The 19015-nt window shown below is 44.1% G+C and overlaps 1 protein-coding gene across 10 annotated transcripts in view; it reads right to left on the bottom strand.

Annotated features, from left to right (window-relative positions):
- The window catches only part of DENND1A (DENN domain containing 1A), a 492893-nt gene that overhangs the window by 177615 nt on the left and 296263 nt on the right, over positions 1-19015 (bottom strand). For all 10 annotated transcript variants that reach the window (XR_006737850.1, XR_006737851.1, XR_006737852.1 and 7 more), the window contains one exon: positions 2489-2590. Coding sequence is in view for 6 of the 10 variants with exons in the window: in XM_045563071.1 (XP_045419027.1) it covers positions 2489-2590 (102 nt within the window). In the remaining 4 variants the exon portion in view is untranslated. The remainder of the gene's footprint in view (positions 1-2488; positions 2591-19015) is intronic.

The following is a 19015-nucleotide window of genomic DNA, read 5'->3' as shown; positions in this document are numbered from 1 at the left end:
TAAAAACAAATGCAGGTACCATTTGTGGAACTCTGATAACATGCAAGCACTGTGGCAAGCATTTGGTGAACATCCCATTATTATTTGCCACAATAATCCTAAGAGCAGACCTGGGACTCTTTTTTAAAAGTGGGAAACTGAGGCTCAGAGGGGGAACATAACTTGTCTAACTTACTTTGTTTCCCTGAGGCCATCTCATTTATCATTTAAAAGGCATCTTGGAATCTGTCACCTTTAGGAAGCCTCCATTATACCCCCCCAAATTTTGTTACTCTCTCTCCTGAGCCCTTCTGTGCCTGCTTCCTATTTCCCTGTGGTCCCTATTATGCTATACTGTAATATATATGTAATTGACACATCTGTTTCCCCTGCTGGCATATACTCTTTGAAGATCTGCTTCCTCTTTGCTGCTCAGTGACAGCATAGGGTCAGAGCACTGCAGGTGGGACCAGTCGGTCCACTCCATGGTTTCTGAGCTGCCAGTCAGTCATCTCATGCTGCCCCAGGGCCCTTGGCCATTTCTTGTGCCTGATGTACCTCAAGTTCACTTCCCTCATTCACTCAGCAATTGCCAGGTCCATGCCTAAGATACCCACGGCTTAAAGAGGTACTTGTGCACTGAAAGGAAACAGGAATGGAAGCCTCAGACTCCTTGGACCGAAAGAACTATCAAATTATGGCCAGCAGGCCCTAAGACACTAACCACGTACCCCGACCTGACATGACTGCCTGCAATTCTCACGCCTGTGCAGCACTTTAATTTGCCTAAGTTCTGTCATCTCTCACTGCCTCCCTTGGAGACAGTGTACACAGAGTGGAGGCAGCACAGCCTTTGGAGTCATCCAGATCGGGGTTCCAATCTCAGCTCTGCCCCTGAATAGCCAAAGAACTTGTGGCAAGGCATGTGTTCTCTGAGGTTCTTTGCTCTCTCAGGTTCTTTTCTCCCTAAAAAAGGGAGAGAACACATACCCCCTAGGGCTATGCTGCTAACTCAATGAGATCTTGAGCGCAGAAGGCACCTAGAAGGGCACCGGGGCCCTGGAGGTTCACTCATTGCTCCACCTGGCTCTGGCTCTGTGGGCAAAGTGGGAGTGAGGAGAACGCCTTCCTCAGAGGGGTGGGAAGTGGAAGTGAGAGGTCAAGGACACAGTGCCCGGTGCACCAAGTCAATGAATGGTAGCCACTGTTTAATTATGTTACAAATGAAACATCATTATAGAGGACAGATGACTCCCTGAAAAATCTCACAGTGAGTTAAGGGCAGAGAAGTTTGAAATCCTGTTGCAAGCCACTCATCAACAAACAGCAAAGCCACACGGTGTCACTGGGGCTCCTGGCAGTGATGAGGACAGTGCCCACCAGGTAAAACGCTTCCCCTACCAAGACACAAACCCGAGCCCCGTATCAGAACCATATGGCCAAGAAGATCGACTCCTTTCAATCTGAAAGTCAAAATAACTTTCTACCTCTTCTAGCAGGCAGAGCCATGGAGGTCAAACCAGAAACATTAAAACCGCACTTTCCGGTGAAGCCCAGTCCTCCTTTGTACAGGCAACAGGGGAGAACGGGAGTACTTCAAACAGCTGCCCATGAGGCAACTCTGAGTAGCGAGACAGGCGTGCAGTCAGATGTGTTTTTGTTTTTTTTTTTTTTTTTGAGACAGAGTCTTGCTCTGTTGCCCGGGCTAGAGTGAGTGCCGTGGCATCAGCCTAGCTCACAGTAACCTCAAACTCCTGGGCTTAAGCGATCCTCCTGCCTCAGCCTCCCAAGTAGCTGGGACTACAAGGCATGCACCAGCACGCCCAGCTAATTTTTTCTGTATATATATATTTTTAGTTGTCCAGCTAATTTCTTTCTATTTTTAGTAGAGATGGGGTCTCGCTCTTGCTCAGGCTGGTCTCGAATTCCTGACCTCGAGCGATCCTCCCGCTTCGGCCTTCCAGAGTGTTAGGATTACAGGCGTGAGCCACTGCACTCGGCCCAGTCAGATGTTAGTGTGGCAAATGCAGCAGCCAGTTCCTTTTTGCTGAACGGAACCCTCATTCTTTCGAGACCCAAGGTGACAGAGAGCTACCTGGAGGCCATGCAGCCACACTCAGAGCACTGGCATCAGATGCTCTGCTATGTGGGGCAACCGCTGTGTGATGAAGCTCTGGGGAAAACAGGTAAGTTTGAACTATCCCACCTTCTGTGGTGTCACTCGTAGGGTCTGTTCTGGTCTCTGGAGAGAGGTGGCAAGACCCCCAGGCTCCCACAGACAGAGATGTCTAGACACTGAGGTCACTTCAGTCTTTCCGATGAAAATCAGAAGAGCAAAACAAGACTCAAAAAATAAACCACCTTCTCTAACTTTCTACACTGAGACAAAGGTTCCAGAGAGAACAGGGAAACAAACTGCAGTTCTTAGGCCATAGGAAAACCACGGCCGTCTCTCCTTCCACATCCCCCAAGGTCACGTTCATTTCCGCTGTGTGAACTCACTACCCACCACATCGTTTGGGAGGCTCTGGAGGTCATCAAAGGGGGTTTCCAGGGTGTTGGTGTCCACGTTCAGGATCACGACATCATCCAGGGCCATGTTTCTGACTTTCTGCAAGTAAAAAAAAAAAAAAAAAAAAAAAAAGTCCAGAAGAGAAAGTCATTGAAATGCCATCAGGACACATATTTCCCCTGGCCTTCTCTGGGGAAGGGGAGTAGGGAAGAAAAGTGACATCTGATAAAGGCTTGCTCCGTGGCAGGCCCAATATGCTAGGTGGTTCACATTTGTTAGCTCATTTAACTCTCACAAAACCTCTGTGAGTTTGCATGATCCCAAGTCCCAGGAGTGAAAAGCATGTCACAGAGGCTCAGTAACATGCCCCGGGTCACACAGCTAGAAAGTAAGAGAGATCTTCACAACCCATCATCAGTTTTTTCCTATATATTTTTTAACAGAAGCTGAAGTCTGAAGATCTGTCTCCAGGAACTCTGATACACAACTCGGCTCCACGACACCCACATTCAATCCATCCCTCTCATTTACCAAAGGCTACTTGTCCATCTCCCTTTTGGATTTTGTCATTCTTGAGTATGAATATGGTGTACGGCCTACTGTGAACACTTCCCTTAAATGCTGAGTAGGAAGGTCACACTTTTGGTTTGGTCCCATTTTCTATAGAAATCCCAGCTAGTAATGGCTCAGAGGCTCTGGCCATAAGCTATTTTTCTACCATGACAGTAATCGAAAGGGTGAGGAGACACATGCCTACTAGGTCTTCACGTTTGGTGAATGAAAAGAGGAGAAGAGAATATAAGAGAGTCCCTCTCCAAATCTGGCAGCAACTATTCATAGTCTACGCTGGTATGAGACAGTGTGTAGCCTGAGTTTTTAACTTCTAATCACATGATTTATCCACGGCTAGAGTCCACCTTCATTCTCCTCCTGCCTATCCACCACTCCCAATCCCACTCAGTCCTCCTACTCCATCATAATCAAGCTCATTCCTTTTGAGTCTTAAGCTTTAGAACTGTTGTCTTTATTTTATTTTGCCCTCTTTAAGTAGAAAGACCCTACAATTTGTTGTCCAAACTGGGACACTTGTGGATGTGAAGGAAGGCATATTACACGAGGGCAATGGGCATAAAATGGGACATATGGTCCTTCCACATGTAGGGGATAGATGTCACTATCAGTCACCCTCTGAGCACACTGCATGCGACTGTGCAGGTGTGTAACCACCAAGGCTGTCCAACCAGCCAAGCTGGGGCTGGAATCTGCCAACCTATGTGCCTACTGAATGACATCAGTTGGGGAGGCAGGGCAGATGCCTTTCCCTAATTCACCGCAGAGCACCATATAGACTTAGCAAGAGAGCCAGACATCTGATGGTAGCTCAAGCCCAAGTTTGCTGATGCCCTGGAAATGGGCAATTATAATTACAATGTCCTAGCAGCCTATTAATTCTTGCTCTGTGCTTAATACCTCATTTAATTCTTATCATACCCTGCAAAGTGGACGTCACTGGCCTCATGGTATGTGAGTTGAGGAAAACGAGGTTCAGAGAGGCGAGGGAAGAGGCAGAGGTAACAGGAACAGCTGCCTCCACAGGCCATGCTCTGCACGGCACCACCTGCCTCCTCGTCACCAGATACCCACGGTGAGACTGACCTCCACACAGCCCTTGTCAGTCCGAGTCCCAGCACCCCTTTGCTTGCCTGCCCCTGCTGGGGTGCGGGCTCCCTGACCACTGCAAAATAACCAGCACTTGACAAAATCACTGGTACCCGGTAAGTGCTCACTAACACCAGTTGACATTTATTCTCTCAAACCCCAGCCTGCAGGACAGAACTTGATACCTAAGTAAACATTCCGAGATTCTTCCAGCAGGAAGGTGGAGCCATGCTGGTCAGAAGCCTCCTAGGGCTGAAAAAACACTCCCAGACAGCAGAATTCTGGAACTCTCCCACTTAACATGACCAGAGCCTCAAACTCCTTCTCCAGGCCACTGGGAGCTAGTCCACAAACCTATCCGTCAATCTGTAAACATTTGCTAGGTACTTGCTATGGGCTGAGAGTCACAGAGGGGGACAAGATTGCAGACTTATGAGTTTATTCTCTCCTCCAAACCCCAACACTCACGCTAAATGCTGCCTTGTTTATAGAGTAAAAAGATATCAGCAAATGGTGAAGTTTGATAATAATACAAATAACGAGCGTTTTACAGCACTTTTGTTTTGCAAAGCACAATCCCCATTTTGCAGAGGAGAACATTAAGACTCACAGTGAACTGTCCAGGGCTCCTTAACTGCCTTACTCTGCAACCCAACAGGTTAAATGGCTAGCAGTTTGCTAGCAGGAAGTTACAAAAATAGCATCACCAACCATCTTTTTCGCTGATGTCACGCTTCAGAACTCACAAAACCCTGCCACACAGATTCTTCCATTTCCACCAGTGCAGCTAGAGGGGAGGTATCACTATCCCCATTCCAGAGAGGAGAAACTGAGGCTCGGAGAAACGAAGTAGCTTGCCGAAGGTTGTAGGTCTACTAATTAGCTTCTTCCTCTGTAAAGTTGAAAGGCTAACTGTGACCACCTTCTTTACCCGACATCCCACCCCGGCTGTTGTCAGGAACAGAGGTAACATGAGCACAGTGCCAGGCACACAGTAGGATATAATAAATGGTGACTATTATTACTTTTATAGTACACATAGCAGCTACAGCCCGTCTGAAAGCTCTAGTGACAATGGCCCAAGGGCAAAATCCTTCCAGTCCCTTCTTGGTAACTGCTTGGGTTCTCACTTCAGAGGCTGAGAGTGAGGCATAGTCACAGGGAACAGAATCAGTGAAGGGGTGAGCAGGGGCTCCCCAAAGGGCTGAGCTGAGGGCTGCTGCCCCCAGAATCACCTATTTCGCCTCATCTGACCTTGCAAACAGGCCCAAACAGAAGGGGCACGCACAATGGCCATTGGAGAGAAGCCTCAGAGGCTGAAAGGCCTAGTGAGTGGGATGTTGATTCTGGACCAGAATCGGGCCTTGTTTCTGTGTTCCCAGTGGGCCCCAGCAGCACAGACCGGCCCTTGTGGGCTCTCCACAGCCGGGCTGGAATAGGCTTTTGATTTCTTCCCACTCCTGGCTGGAGGACTGGTTAAGCTGTGTGGAGTGTTTACTTTTTCAACAATGGCAGCAGGCTGAAGAATAGGAAAAAACCTGGCCCTTTTTCTGACTTAGTAGGCCAGGGTCCCCTTAGTAACCAAAATGCCCCAAGCACCGGGCTCCAGGCAGGAGCTGGGTCGGCACAGTTTCCTCTTAAAAGACAATGCTGCCCTCCCGGTGGCAAGGCCTCTTCCAAAGGGGCTGGCGTGGACTCAAGGGCCTTCCTGAAGCTCAGTGTTCCCAAGGAAAGAATCGGAGGCCAGCTCAGCCGGATGGTGCCCTGTCCCTGAAAGGATCAAGGAAACAAAGGGAATGAAGAACAGCAAGAGAAACTCAAACTGGGGGTGGGGGATGGGAAGTGCGGATGGGAGAAAGCTGGACTGTTGCTGGGTGCCAGCTCATTTAATCTTAACCATGCTGCAAGGGAGACACCAGCATCTCCATGTAAGAATGAGTAGGTGGAGGCTCAGAGAGGTCAAACAACCTGCCCAAAGTCACAGAGCTAGTGAGTGGCAAGGCTGCCTTTTGAACACAGTCTGATGCCAAAGCTTACCTTTTTCTGAGGATAATCCAAATTCAATTGCTCAGCCTTCAGAATAAGTATCTGTTTGGGGCATGCAGTTATACTAACACTCTCAGGGCCTGCTTTCTCTTAAACAATACTTTCTTTTTATATCATAAAAATTCTATATGCCTACCATAAAAAATGGGAAAGACAGAAAAGTTCAAAGAAGAAAACCCAGTCTCTCCATTTGGAGACAATGTTTTGGTGTATTTTCTTCCATATTCTCCCCTTTCTACATGTTAACACACAGTTCAAATAATTCTTCATGATTCTTTCTGATTTTCTCACTGATTACAATATAAGCAATGCTCCATTTCATTAAAAGCTTTGTAAAGATCATTACTAATTGCCACAGAGTATTTTACTACATGGAAACAAACTCAACCAAGCCCCTTTTGTTGGATGTTATTTCCAGTTTTTAAGAAATTAGTATATATAATATTGTCATGAAATCTATAGGCATAAAGCTTTGGCTTTAGGATGGATTCCTAGAAGTGGAATTTAGTTTCCACTTCTTCAAAAGTATCCCTCTCAAATTCGACTTTGAGATAGATATCTTTACTTCCAATTATTTTAAAGTCATTTCATCCACAGCTTGTGTTTCCTACTCTAAGTGAAGAAAAATCAGCAAAGACACGAGCAGATGTCAAAATAGTCCTCCAAAAACCCTACCCAATTAAAACACTTACTAGTACCGCAGCACACCGAGACAGCTCTCCGGTAGCTTGTCCCACCAACACATTCCCTCTCTTTTTAGTTACAACATATGCCAAAGCTCCTGCCAGCTGCAAACCCTTCCCCCACTAGACTCTATAGGCTTTTTCTCAGAATGAAAAAAAGGAGAAAAAAAAAAAAAAACATTGACATGCACACTGGCTTTCCAAATGGCATTTCTTACATAGAGAAACACACACACAAAAATGGCACCTTCCCATATATATTAATAAAAAATGCCTTTCTCTTTATGCTTTGTCACAGACAGCCTTAGCTTGACCACTGCCTTTCAGGCCAGTTGGGAGGTGGCTGGGACAGCTGTGAGGACATGGGTGCTAACGAGGCACTTCTGGATGGTCCCCGACTACGTGAGTTGCATCAGGCAATTTACCTGACCCCCAGAATCCTCCAGGTTTTCATCTGTAAAATGAGGATCATGACAGTACCTACCCCACAGCATTGTTGTGAGGATTAGATAAGCTAATGTATGTAAAAGATTTAGCATGATTCCCAGAATATCCCTACTAGGCGCTCAACAAACGGTGGCCCTCTTGCCTGCCTGTCCCCTCACCTCTGGTGGCTCCTAGAACTCAGCTATGCCTGGCTGACCTCACTCCTTAGAGTCTGACCTGTGCTCCCTTCTGGTTCCTTCACACAGTTAGAATACCATGCCGATCTAGAGTTACTTACGTAGGTATCCAACTTTTCCCCTAGTCTGTGGGCTTCTTGGAGTCAGGAGCCAGATCTTTGTACCCTCAGCTCCTGCCCCAACATTTGGCCTAGAGCAGGCAGTTTGGAAAGGAATGCATGAACGGAGGCAGCAGAGCCTGCAGGTGAAGAGCAAAGATCCGAAGCCAGCCTGCCTGAGTTCTAGTTGATCTCCACCACTCACCAGCTGTGCTAACTCAGGCAAATCACTTAATCTTTCTGTGCCTCAGTTTCCTCCTCCACAAACTGGGGACAATGACATCATCTACCTCACAGGCTTGTTAGGAGGATTAAATGGGTTAATATTTTAAAGTACTTAGAGTAGTGCCTGGCACATGGGAAGTGTAAGGTAAGTGTTTGTTAAATAAAAACAAATGATCTTTTGGGGGTGATGAAAATATTCTGTATCTTTATTGTGGTGGTGGTGGTTTCATGAGCACATAAAACCGTCAAAATTCATTACACTTTAAATGGACGGTCTGTGGTACATAAATTACAACTCAATGAAGTTGATAAACACATTAGCACTATGTCCAGAACATAGCATCAAATCACAATAGGCCATGAAAGATAACAAGCAAGAACCATGGTGAATGAATGCCACCCAACAAGCTAGCTTTTCCCAGGGCCATTGCCTAGGGTTCGTTCTGATGTGCCACTTTGTCTGGCTTCCTGCGCCCTTCCTTTGTCTAGCCTAAGATTCTTTTTTTAACTTTGTTTTTCAGTTCATGCTGTCCTAGAATAAACATTAAAATCCAATGTTCCTTGAGATTCAGATATATTTCCCTACACAAAGGTGGGGGCTATTTGAGAATCAGTCTACCTTTGGTGTCTCCCCATAGCCAAGATTTCACTGAGCCTCACTTTCTGTAGCTGGTTATAAGAAAACACTGGGTTTCCCCCCCTGTTGTCCTTACACCAGGACCCTCTCCAGGGCAGAGCCCTGTCTTATTTGTCTCCAGTGCCCAGCACAGTGCCTGACACAAGGCAAATGCTCATTAAGCAGAGAATGAGTGAAGCGACTGTGGCTGGATCCACTCCACTGGGAGGCAGGCCTTGCAGCAGATGTCAACGTAAGCCCAAATGGACAATGTAAGCTCAACGTAAGCAAATTGGAGTCTGCTCAAGGAAGTGTGATGGGAATAACAATAATGATGGCAATGATAACAATCGTGTAAAATTATCATGACTAATTAGTGTAGAATTAATTCACAGTGGACACACAGATAGGAGTTAACATGGTGATTAAGACCGTGGGTTCTGGAATGAGACAGCCAGATTCAAGCCTTGCCTCTATGCTGCGTAACCTTCAGCAAGTTCTTTGCTTCTGAGCCTCAGTTTTCTGATCTATAAAATGGGGATAACTCTGCACAGCTGTTTTGTGAGGATTTTGTGAGATAACATATGAAGAATTTAACAACACCTGATTGCAATAAGTGATCAATAAATGTGGGGCTATTAAAAGTAAGTTTCTATCCTTGCAATTTGAAAGTTATGTCAATAAAATGGATTAGAGTTCTAAGACTAAGGATTTAAACAGCTGATTTTCAGAGCAAAGGTAAAAACTAAAGAGACTTACTACTATTATGCTTTTGTGCTATTAAAATTTAAACAATCACCAATTTTTTTTTCTTTTGAGACAGTGTCTCACTCTGTTGTCCAGCTATAGTATAGTGGCATGATCATCCTCCAAAGTGGGGCTCAAGCGATCCTCCTGCCTCAGCCTCCTGAGTAGCTGGGACTACAGGCACATTCCACTGTGCCTAATGTTTTTCTTTTTTGTAGAGCTGGGGTCTTGCTGTATTTAGCTTCTTGGTGCCTCAGTTTCCTCATCTGTATAATGGAATGAAAACAGTACCCAGGACAGTGGTTATCCTTGGGTTGGAGGGGGACTGACAAGAATAATAGGGCACAAGAGAGGCTTTGGTGTAGGAGTACTAGTAATATTTTGTTTCTTCATCTGGGTGGTAGTTACATGGTTATGTCTACCTTGTAAAAACCCAAATAGCTGTACATTTTTTTTTTTTTAAGAGACAGGGTCTTGCTAAGTTGCCCAGGCTGGACTCCTGGGCTCAAGTGATCCTTTTGCCTCAGTCTTTTGAATAGCTGGGACTATATTCCATGTGCTACCATGCCCAGCTTTAGCTGTACGTTTAGGATGAGGATCCCTGAAAATCTCATACTTCAATAAAATGTTTACAAAAAGTAAATAATACAGACATCACTGGATTGTTTTAGCAATAAAATGGGTTAATGTATTTATAATACTTAGGATGATGTCTGGTGTGTAATAAACACTAGGTATTGGCTATTATGAAAAATCAATTTACCAATAATTCTGTAATAAAGATGATTCAATCTAGATTACATTGCACTGTCAGAAAATGTGTTTGCAAAGGCAGACACCTTGAGGACACACATTGCTTCTTCAATCTGTCCTGCCACCTTCCAGTAACGCAGCAACATTACTGGGGACCTTCTGAGACCTTTGCAGTCCTGGGTCAGCTTGGTTTTAGAGAAGAGCAGGATGGAGGAGGAGCATGAGTCAGATAAATTGGGTCTGGGATTTTACTGTCCTCAATTCCTAGTTATAGGACCCCAGCCAAGTTATTTAAACCTAGTTGTACCTTCATCTACAAAATGGGTCTATAATGACTTCCTATATAGGGCTGTAAGAGGATTAAGTAAAAAACAAAACAAAGGGAAAGAAACATTTATTTTGTGCCTACGTGGCCACGTTCCCATCTGCCTGGGGTGTTAGTGTGGACCACAGGTGTGACTTCTCCCTGAAGCCAAAGGGCATAATCTAATCTCTCATGGCCAAGACAACACCTCAGGCAGCACCTCGGAGACCAGCAACCGGACCCCTCCAAGCAAAGGAGATGGGTCTAAGCTGACATCCTGCAAAGACACTGGGCTTTGGAGGACTCTGCACGCTTGTGAATCAGAACATTATCATACCCACAAAGCGCTTTGCTTTTGTTCAAAGAAAGTCTAAGTCAACCCCTCTGTGAGAGAGGCACAGCTGACATGGCTCCTGACATCGTACTATAGATACTCCTTAAGTATGACTTCTTGGCAGCTTTTTAAAAAATTTTATTTTGAAAAATACAGAATATGGCTAAAATTAAATCAAAAATTACATCTTAATAGTTTGTTAATCAAAATTTTACACCAAATGACTGTTGCTATGTTCCTTGCAGTTGTTTCTTTCTTAACCACTCCTATGGTTATACAATAGTCTAAACCACAGCTAGCTTTACAGGGGCCTGCATGTGCCAGGAACTGTGTTACACACACTGCAGTCATTATCTTACTGATGCTCACAACAGCAAAATTATGGCCACTAATAATTTTGTCCATAAATTGTTGTGTTCCTCCCATGGCCCCACCCATAACATGTATCATTTAATGTAATCCCTATGACATCCCTGTGGAGAGAGAGGATACTGAGGGTCAGAGAGGTAAAACAACTTGTCCAAAGTCACATGGCTAAGAAGCAGTGGCAGGAGGCATTGAACCCAGTGCAACAGCAATGCCTTTGTACTACCCAATGCATGGCATTATTTGCTGACACATTATTTCAACCAACAAATGTATTGAGCAACTGTAACATAACAGACCTTTGTTAGGCACGCACCAGATGAATTAAGCCCATAAGTAGTTTGATGCCTGGCCCAGACTCCATTAAAATTCCTAGAAGAGGAGAGTTTCCTACAGAATCATACCCATTCGATGGATGAGGAAACTGAGGCTAAAGAGGTTAAATAATTTGCCCATGTTCTTATAACTGGTATGTATCAGAAAAAGGATCTGAATCTGGGTTCCATGAGCCAGTGTTCTTTCCACTACACAGCACATATAAAATGTGCTCAAATGCATGCGCATATATATGAGTACATAACAAAGAACAGCATGGGGAGCTGGTGGCCTCCTAGGAGGAAAGGAAACAGAAATAAGAGGGAAAGTGGAAAAGAAAAGCAAACATTCAGGTACCGTAAACTCTTTATTCCCTCCTGAAATCTCGGATACACCCAGAGGGAAGAGTGACATTTTCCTTCCCTTCCTTGGGCCCCAAAGGTCACTGAGCTGCCAAGCAGTTGATAAACGTAGTGGCTTTTCTTTGGAGCCAGGAGTCACTGATTTGCTCCTTCCTGCTCCACAAAATTAAAAATCTAAGCCTGACAGTTCAGAGGAGCCCTGAAAACACCGCTGGAATTTCCCAGCGTGCTTTAAACAGAAACAGAAGCTTGGCAGGGGAGGGAAGTGGTGTGAGCACCTCCCAGGTCAGGCCAAATCCACTCCTTGCAAGGTAATAAGCACCGACTCTCATTAACAAGTCCAGAGATTCTCAAACCAGGTCAGAAAGGGGCTCTTTCTCCAGTGGCTCCTTCCCCAACCACCCATCCCTCACATATTCATTGACTCAGTCAGTCAGTCAGTCATTCATGTCAACTTTGTGCTAGGTCTTAAGAAACAGAGACCATTAAACCATGAGCTCCGAAATTGAGGCGCTCCCAGCCTCCTTGTGGATGGGGTGTGGATAAATCTGAGAAAGGACATGGTGGCATTTAGCAGAAAAGACCTTTTTCCAGTGGAGCATCTTCACTCACATGGAGCTGGCCTGATTCCCTCCCTTGGATAGTCCTGGGCCCAGGTCAGAAGGTTCCAAGTTTGGTGTCCTGGCTTTTTCTCTTGTTAATACTAGCTAGGTACCTTTAGGGAAGGCACTTAGCCTCCTTAAGCATCAGTTCCCTCTCTGTGAGCTGGGAGTCACAATCCTTACCTTCAGGATTGTTGAAAAGAATGCAGGAGACACCGTAGAGCATGTGATTCATATGGAGTCAGTTTTATACAGTTGGGCGGAAGCTCAGTCAGTGCCAGCTGGCCTTCCTGAGCTGGGGCCTGCCAGCTCTCCTGGCACACCACTCTACAAGTCCATCCCAACATGGCACCTCCATCCAGCCAGGCCTCCTCCCTGCCCTCCAGAACAAACAGGAGAGCCCATTCACACTTCTGATTCTGCTGGTGTTTTGCCTCAAACTGAAGCAGCCTCCCTATTGCTGGAGACTCAGTTTGCTCGTGTGTAAAAAGAGGATGAAGAAGGTGTCAATACCTTCCCCCACTGCTGCAAAGCACAAACATGAGATGAGATGGCAGAGTGCTTCATGAGACAGGAAGCACGGTCCAGATGTAGCTCAACATGTTATCTCCATCCCACCAGATCTTGCTCTTCTAGAAAACCTTCCTGACTACTCAAGCTCCCATAGCAAGTCTGTCTCTAAATCCTAAGCCAAGCACAGCTGGAAAATGGATACTTTGGCTCTTAATTAAAACTTGTTTAGTGATGTTCCTAATTCTTCCCTGCGTGCCATTACTTTTCCCTTAAAATGACTGTTTTAACCTTACTGTATTCACATATGTTGCAATAACACATACCACTGGCACCTGTAAAGCACTATGGAGTTTTTGAACATACTGTATTTTAGAATATGTTATTTTAAAATATCCTCAAAGCAACCTTGTGGAATAGGCATTACTGCTCACATTTTACAGAAGAACAAACTGAAGCTCCAAAAGGTGAAGTAACTCACACCAGGTCCCAGAGTAATAATAGAGCTAAGATTTGAGCTTGGGACTCCTTCACCCTAAAGCCTGGTGCTTGGACAGGACAGTGGCCATGTCACATATTTCTCTTGTGACCTCCACGGATAGAATTATCAGAGTGCGAGGACGGCACAGTAGCCAAGCAAGTCCTGAAAGTATAACAAGTATATTTTTTCTTTTGTACACACTAAAACAGTCCACACAATGAAATAACTGGGTCTGGAACCTGGTCCTGCTAATTATTCACTGTGTTACTTTTGGCAAATTACTTAACCTCTCTGTGCCTAAATTTCATCTGTAAAATAGAGCCACTACTACCAGACTTCTTGTGAAAATTAAATGAGTGTAAGGTATAAGGCGTCTGGCAGGAGTTCAAAATAGTATCCATCCAATTTGAAACAATGAAACTTGAATTTAAGAGTTTCACTGGGGATGTACGGGGATGTTGATTCCCTAGTCCCCAAATAGTTTGGGGTCACCCTATCATAAAACAGGGCTCCATTCCTCCCATACAACTACCACTTGCCATCATTCATTCATCACTAAGCACAGCAAACCCTGACTCCCATCTCCACCTGCCTTTTATTTGAAATGTCAATTTTTAAAGACTGGAGAGGCTGGAAACCCAATTTAACAAGCACGCTGAAACATTGTTTATTGCCCCCATAAACATGGCTTAGTGAGAATTACGGACTTAATCAGAGTGAACTTATCTCGCGGTGAAAAGGAACACTTTAAATTTCAGAAATGGCACCTTCACTGTGAAAATCTCTTAACTTTTCAAACAAACTACAGGGGGTCTTAAACATATGGGCAGTAAAGGGGCAGCCATTACTGTGATTTGTCTTACCCAAGAGCCAAGGAGCCCTACAGGTCCATAACAACTTTAAGATCTAGGAAAAATATTTGGAAAATCATATTCAGGAGACATGTCTCTAAAAACACCCAAAAGGTCTGCTGAGTGGGAAGTGATACTTGTATAGTTGCTTGGGGCTGCCCCGATGAAAGGACCCCAGAGTCATTAGAACAGGGGCTATTTAATAAGCAGCAGCATTGAGAAAGCTCACCTCTCCTCCTGTGTAAGATTAAGCATTTAGCAATAAGTAATGTTTTGGTGACCTGCTTCTCAGAAGAGAAGTGCTATATAATCCAAAAGGCTGCTAAAATGTTTGCGTGGCTTTTTTTTTTTTTCTTTTTAAAAAAAAACACTCCCAGAGGATGAGGTCCTGCGAACCCCAACTTTCCAATTTGAGGCTTCATTAGTGCTGCTCCAATCATTCCAGGAAAGGTTTTCATAAAGACACCCCCATCTTGAGAGAACGTATCAGCCTGGCTGCCAGAGGCAGGAAAGGCAACTGATATAAAATTTTATTATTTCAATGCCCCAGTAGCAGCCAGGAGGACTTAATGAAATCGCCAAGATTTACAATCTGAAATAGCTATTGCACAGACAGATATGGTTAAGGGAGCTTTGCCCTCTGACCTTTCAACCCTTTGATCTTCACACGGCAGGTGGCCTGGAGCCCCCTCCCGGGCATCTTCCCTCTCTTCCGACATTGCCGAACCTTGATGTGCAATAAGCCTGACCCTACACAGGTGACTCTCACGGTGCTTATCACCAGCAGCTGCTGCTAATGGAGCTGCCCAAATCCTTGGCCTCCAGATTCTAACTCCAAGGTGGGGGAAGAGGAATATGCAGGGCAGTGTCCACACGGTGCACAACTGAGGCTCAGTAATTCAGCGCCACGTCCAGTTGTTCAAGCAGTGTATAATGATGCCATTACCCTAAATTGTCCTTAGAAATGGAACTCTGGTCTCTTCTGATTTATACTTTTAGTTAGAAAAAAAAAGTCACCTTTTAAAACTCAATCACAAATCTCACAAAAAAACCACCCCAACCCCAAAGTCCCAAATGCATCTCTCAGAACTTCCCCAAAACCATGTGCAGCAAATTTATACCAGCGAAAATCTAAACAATTTTTGGAAACCTAAAATTGACTGTTTTCAGTTCCATGAAATTTCATTTAAAAAACCCCATATGCCAAAATGTCCAAATTCTCTTATTTTTAAAAATTGGGATGACTTCCAAAAATCATAGCTATCTTTTTCTTTCTTTCTTTTTTTTTTCCCCTTCTTCTAAAGCTAGGGATGGGTAATGTGCATATGTACTTATCAAGCTTCATAATTTAACCCATTCGGTCAGTGCAAAATATTTGCAGTCAAATGCTGAAGAGAGAGGATGTAAACTTACTACTGCTGGATCTTTCAAAACAATTGCCTCCTAGGCACCAAGGTTTAACAGATATAATATTTGGCAAAGGAAGTGTCCGGGAGTGTAGGCAGCTCCCTTCTGCACCTTTTAGCTTTTGTCAGGTATTTGGGTTTATGGAGGGAAGGATTTTAGGCAAGACACACAAACCATTCTCTGGGATGTTGGTAATTTCCAACTATGAAACAAAACTTTAATGCCACTGTTCATCATACTTAAGAAAAGCCCTGAGCCAATGTCTTTGTTTCTAAACAAACATAGCATGGTGGCCCCAAGCTTTACCTGCAAAGGCCTGAGCTTATATCATTAATGTCTGAATCCAATGGGCAAAGAAAAAAACACACTTCTTTTGTAGCCTAAATGGCATATATCTTAAATATTCAACTTTAAATTCATTTTGAAATCAGTAGAGAATCAAACCATATGTAAAGAGAGGTTTACTGACTCCATTTTTAATCACACTTTTCTCTATGGATGTTTAACATTAGTACAGCGAATAGTTTATGGAGAAATCAGCTTAGCAGAGAAAAAAGATATGGTCACTACACGACACAGTCTGACCATTTTGTATAAAACTATAAGCGATCTTCTTGAGATGCCTACTGGAAATATTAATAATGACAGCTACCATTGGGTGAGAACCTACTAAGCGCATGATGCTTTGGCCATATTATTTCTAATTGTCACCACTGTATGATAGGTTCCCCCACTTTGCAGATGGGGATGTTAAGGCACACACCCATAGCAGCTCAGTGACTTGCTCAAGTTAGAGACCATGGCCGAGCTGGGATTCAAACTCAGGCTCACTGCCTGCCCAAAAAGCGCATGGCCTATCCACATTTTCCCCAACAAAAGCAAAACAAAAACAAACAAAACAACACCACATGCTAATTTGTGCAGAAAATGCCGGATTTCAACTTACTTACACATTGCCCTGGCCCATTTAAAGCCTTCCGAATCAATTATTTTAGGTCATTAAAAGGAAGTTTAATTTGGTTGACAAACACCCCTACTGTGGTGACCTCACATATCAACAACAAATGCCTGATGGTCACAAACCCATACCACGAGTCTGCCGAGCATGGTGTTAAACAAAACCACATGCACCCAGATTCCAAGTGGGATTTGTCTAGGCCAAGGGTATGGCTCTTCAATCATCACGCTGCTGGTCTCTGAGCTCCCCAATGGCTCCACCCCTAATCACTTGCAAGGAGTTTATGAAAGAAGTCACCAGTCCCACGTGGCTGGGCGCAGTTAAAAGTGCCTTTAAGCTAATGTCAATTTAGAAAAAGTCACTTACTTAAAAATAAAAACGGAGGCTGAAAAAGAAAGAGTCAATCTTAGGCAGATGAGTCTTTTACCTTTTTAAAAGAAAAATATATCAATTCTACACCCATATGAAATTTATAATCACTTCCATTTATTTGGTGCCTATTATGTGTCAGGTACAAATCTGGGTGTTTTCATGTATTTTCTCATTTATTCCTCATTAAAAACTCCTATGAAATGGGAAATCTACCCATTTTACAAGTGAGGAGTCTGAGGCTCAAGGAGGCACCTTAACATACCCATCTGCAAAACAGGGGCACCTCCCTCAAAGTGGTGGCAATTAGAAATCATATGGCCAAAGTGCCACGTACATTAGCAGAACCTCATTCAATGGTCGAGATTATTATTTTTAGGTATTCTACCAGGCAACTCTTAAGAGGATAGCATATTAGCAGTTGCGTACAAAGTGGCCAAACTGTGTGATGCAGTAACCATCTTTTTCCCCTATGAAACTGATTTCTCCTTCAGACAAAGGATCTTGTTTAAACTGACCTAGCAGTGGTGGAGCTAGAATGTGAACCCAGGTCTATGACTCCAGCCCAAGAGCTCTTTCCACTCTGCTACACAGCCCCCTGCTCCTTCCCTTAATCTAGTAGGAACTTGATCGCTCAAGCTTCTCTTGGTAACAAGTTATAAACTTTAAATTTTCCTTGAAGTCAGTTTTAACATTGCTAAATGGAACTTACACATAATGACATAAGTGATGATAGGCAAATCAGGAAACAAAAGCATCAGTGATGGTTTCACATTTTCTACAGGGATTCCCCTAATAATTACTCAGTTTTTCTAATCTGTAACAGAGGGCTATCCCATCTCACAAGAGAACCTTTCAGTCAAGACAAATTAGACTGAAAATGTACTGACTGCAAGAGACACTTAACTCAGCCAGAAGTACTTGTTCCCTTTGATTATAGAAATTACTACTAAAGCTTTGAATTGTTTTACAGTAACTAATTCCAACATTAGGATAAGTGGCATTTAAGAATCACGCTCATTTTAAAAGCAAATGCCACTGCGTAGAGGAGAGAGCTTCCAGGGGAAAATCTATCAGCTAAATCCAAGGCCGCCTTGGAGGCCTAAGGTGAGCAGAGCCTGCTACATTTGCACTCTGAATCCTCTGGCCATGACAGAGACTCACAGGTGATGATTGTGCATGATAACATAGCACACTAAGGAAATTCCAGGAAACCAAGCTACTGTCCAATTAAGTTTTTCTTTACAAAATAAAGCAATCTCCAGGGTTTCATTGATCTAAACTTTGCCTCTTACTTTTAAACTACTAACTGTGAAGATGAATGTTTGGTAGAGTATTTTTAAAAAGCTCTTCATATCCATTGCATCAGTTAATTCTCACAACTCTTTAAGATGGACAATATCACCTTAACTTTACAGATGTGAAAATGGAACGTTGGACATGCCAAGTAATGGCGCCAGTCAGAAGTAGACTGAAAGCTTGTCTCTGGAGGAATACGGGCTGCCACCTGCGGTCCTCCTTTTCCCTCCCCCGATCCCCACTGCATGGCACAGAGAAGGAAAAGCTCAGGGACGGGTGGGGACCTCTGCCCAGGATTGGGGGGGGGCCAGGCATAATCCAAACAGCTTGCTGAGACGGTGCACAGAGCAGAGGCTCTGGGGGCTGCGTGCAGATGAGGCGTGTGTCCCTCTGTAGCCATGGGGGACTGGCTCCAGGATGCTCCTTGGGTACCAAAATCTGCAGACACTCAAGTCCCTGACATAAAATGGTGTAATATTAATACTTGCATATAATCTACACACATCCTCTCTTATACTTTAAATCATCTCTACATTACTTACAATACCTAATACAATGTAAATGCTGTGTAAATAGCTGTTCTACTATATTGGTTTTTTATTTGTATAATTTTTTATTGTTGTATTCCTATTTTTTTCTGCAGATATTGTGACTCTTTGGTTGGTTGAACCCACAGATGTGGAACCCATAGATACAGAGGGTCGAATGTACTTTACCTTACACATCAGCTTCCCCATGTGTAAGTGTGGCTGTTTCCTACTTCGCAGAGTCTGAGGAATGCTCACAAGTAACAACAAGTAAAGTCCCCAGCAGTCTTTGGCGCTAAGTACTAAGAAGATGTCAAAGTCTCCTCCCAACCCTCTCCTCTTTTGCCAAAGTTCTTCCCATGAACCTATGACTGAAACTGGCAGGTGAG

The sequence above is a fragment of the Lemur catta genome, chromosome 10 (genome assembly GCF_020740605.2).
Source record: "Lemur catta isolate mLemCat1 chromosome 10, mLemCat1.pri, whole genome shotgun sequence".
Taxonomy (NCBI): Eukaryota; Metazoa; Chordata; class Mammalia; order Primates; family Lemuridae; genus Lemur; species Lemur catta.
Note: the sequence above shows the minus strand (reverse complement) of the source record. Positions and strands in the feature narration are given on the sequence as shown.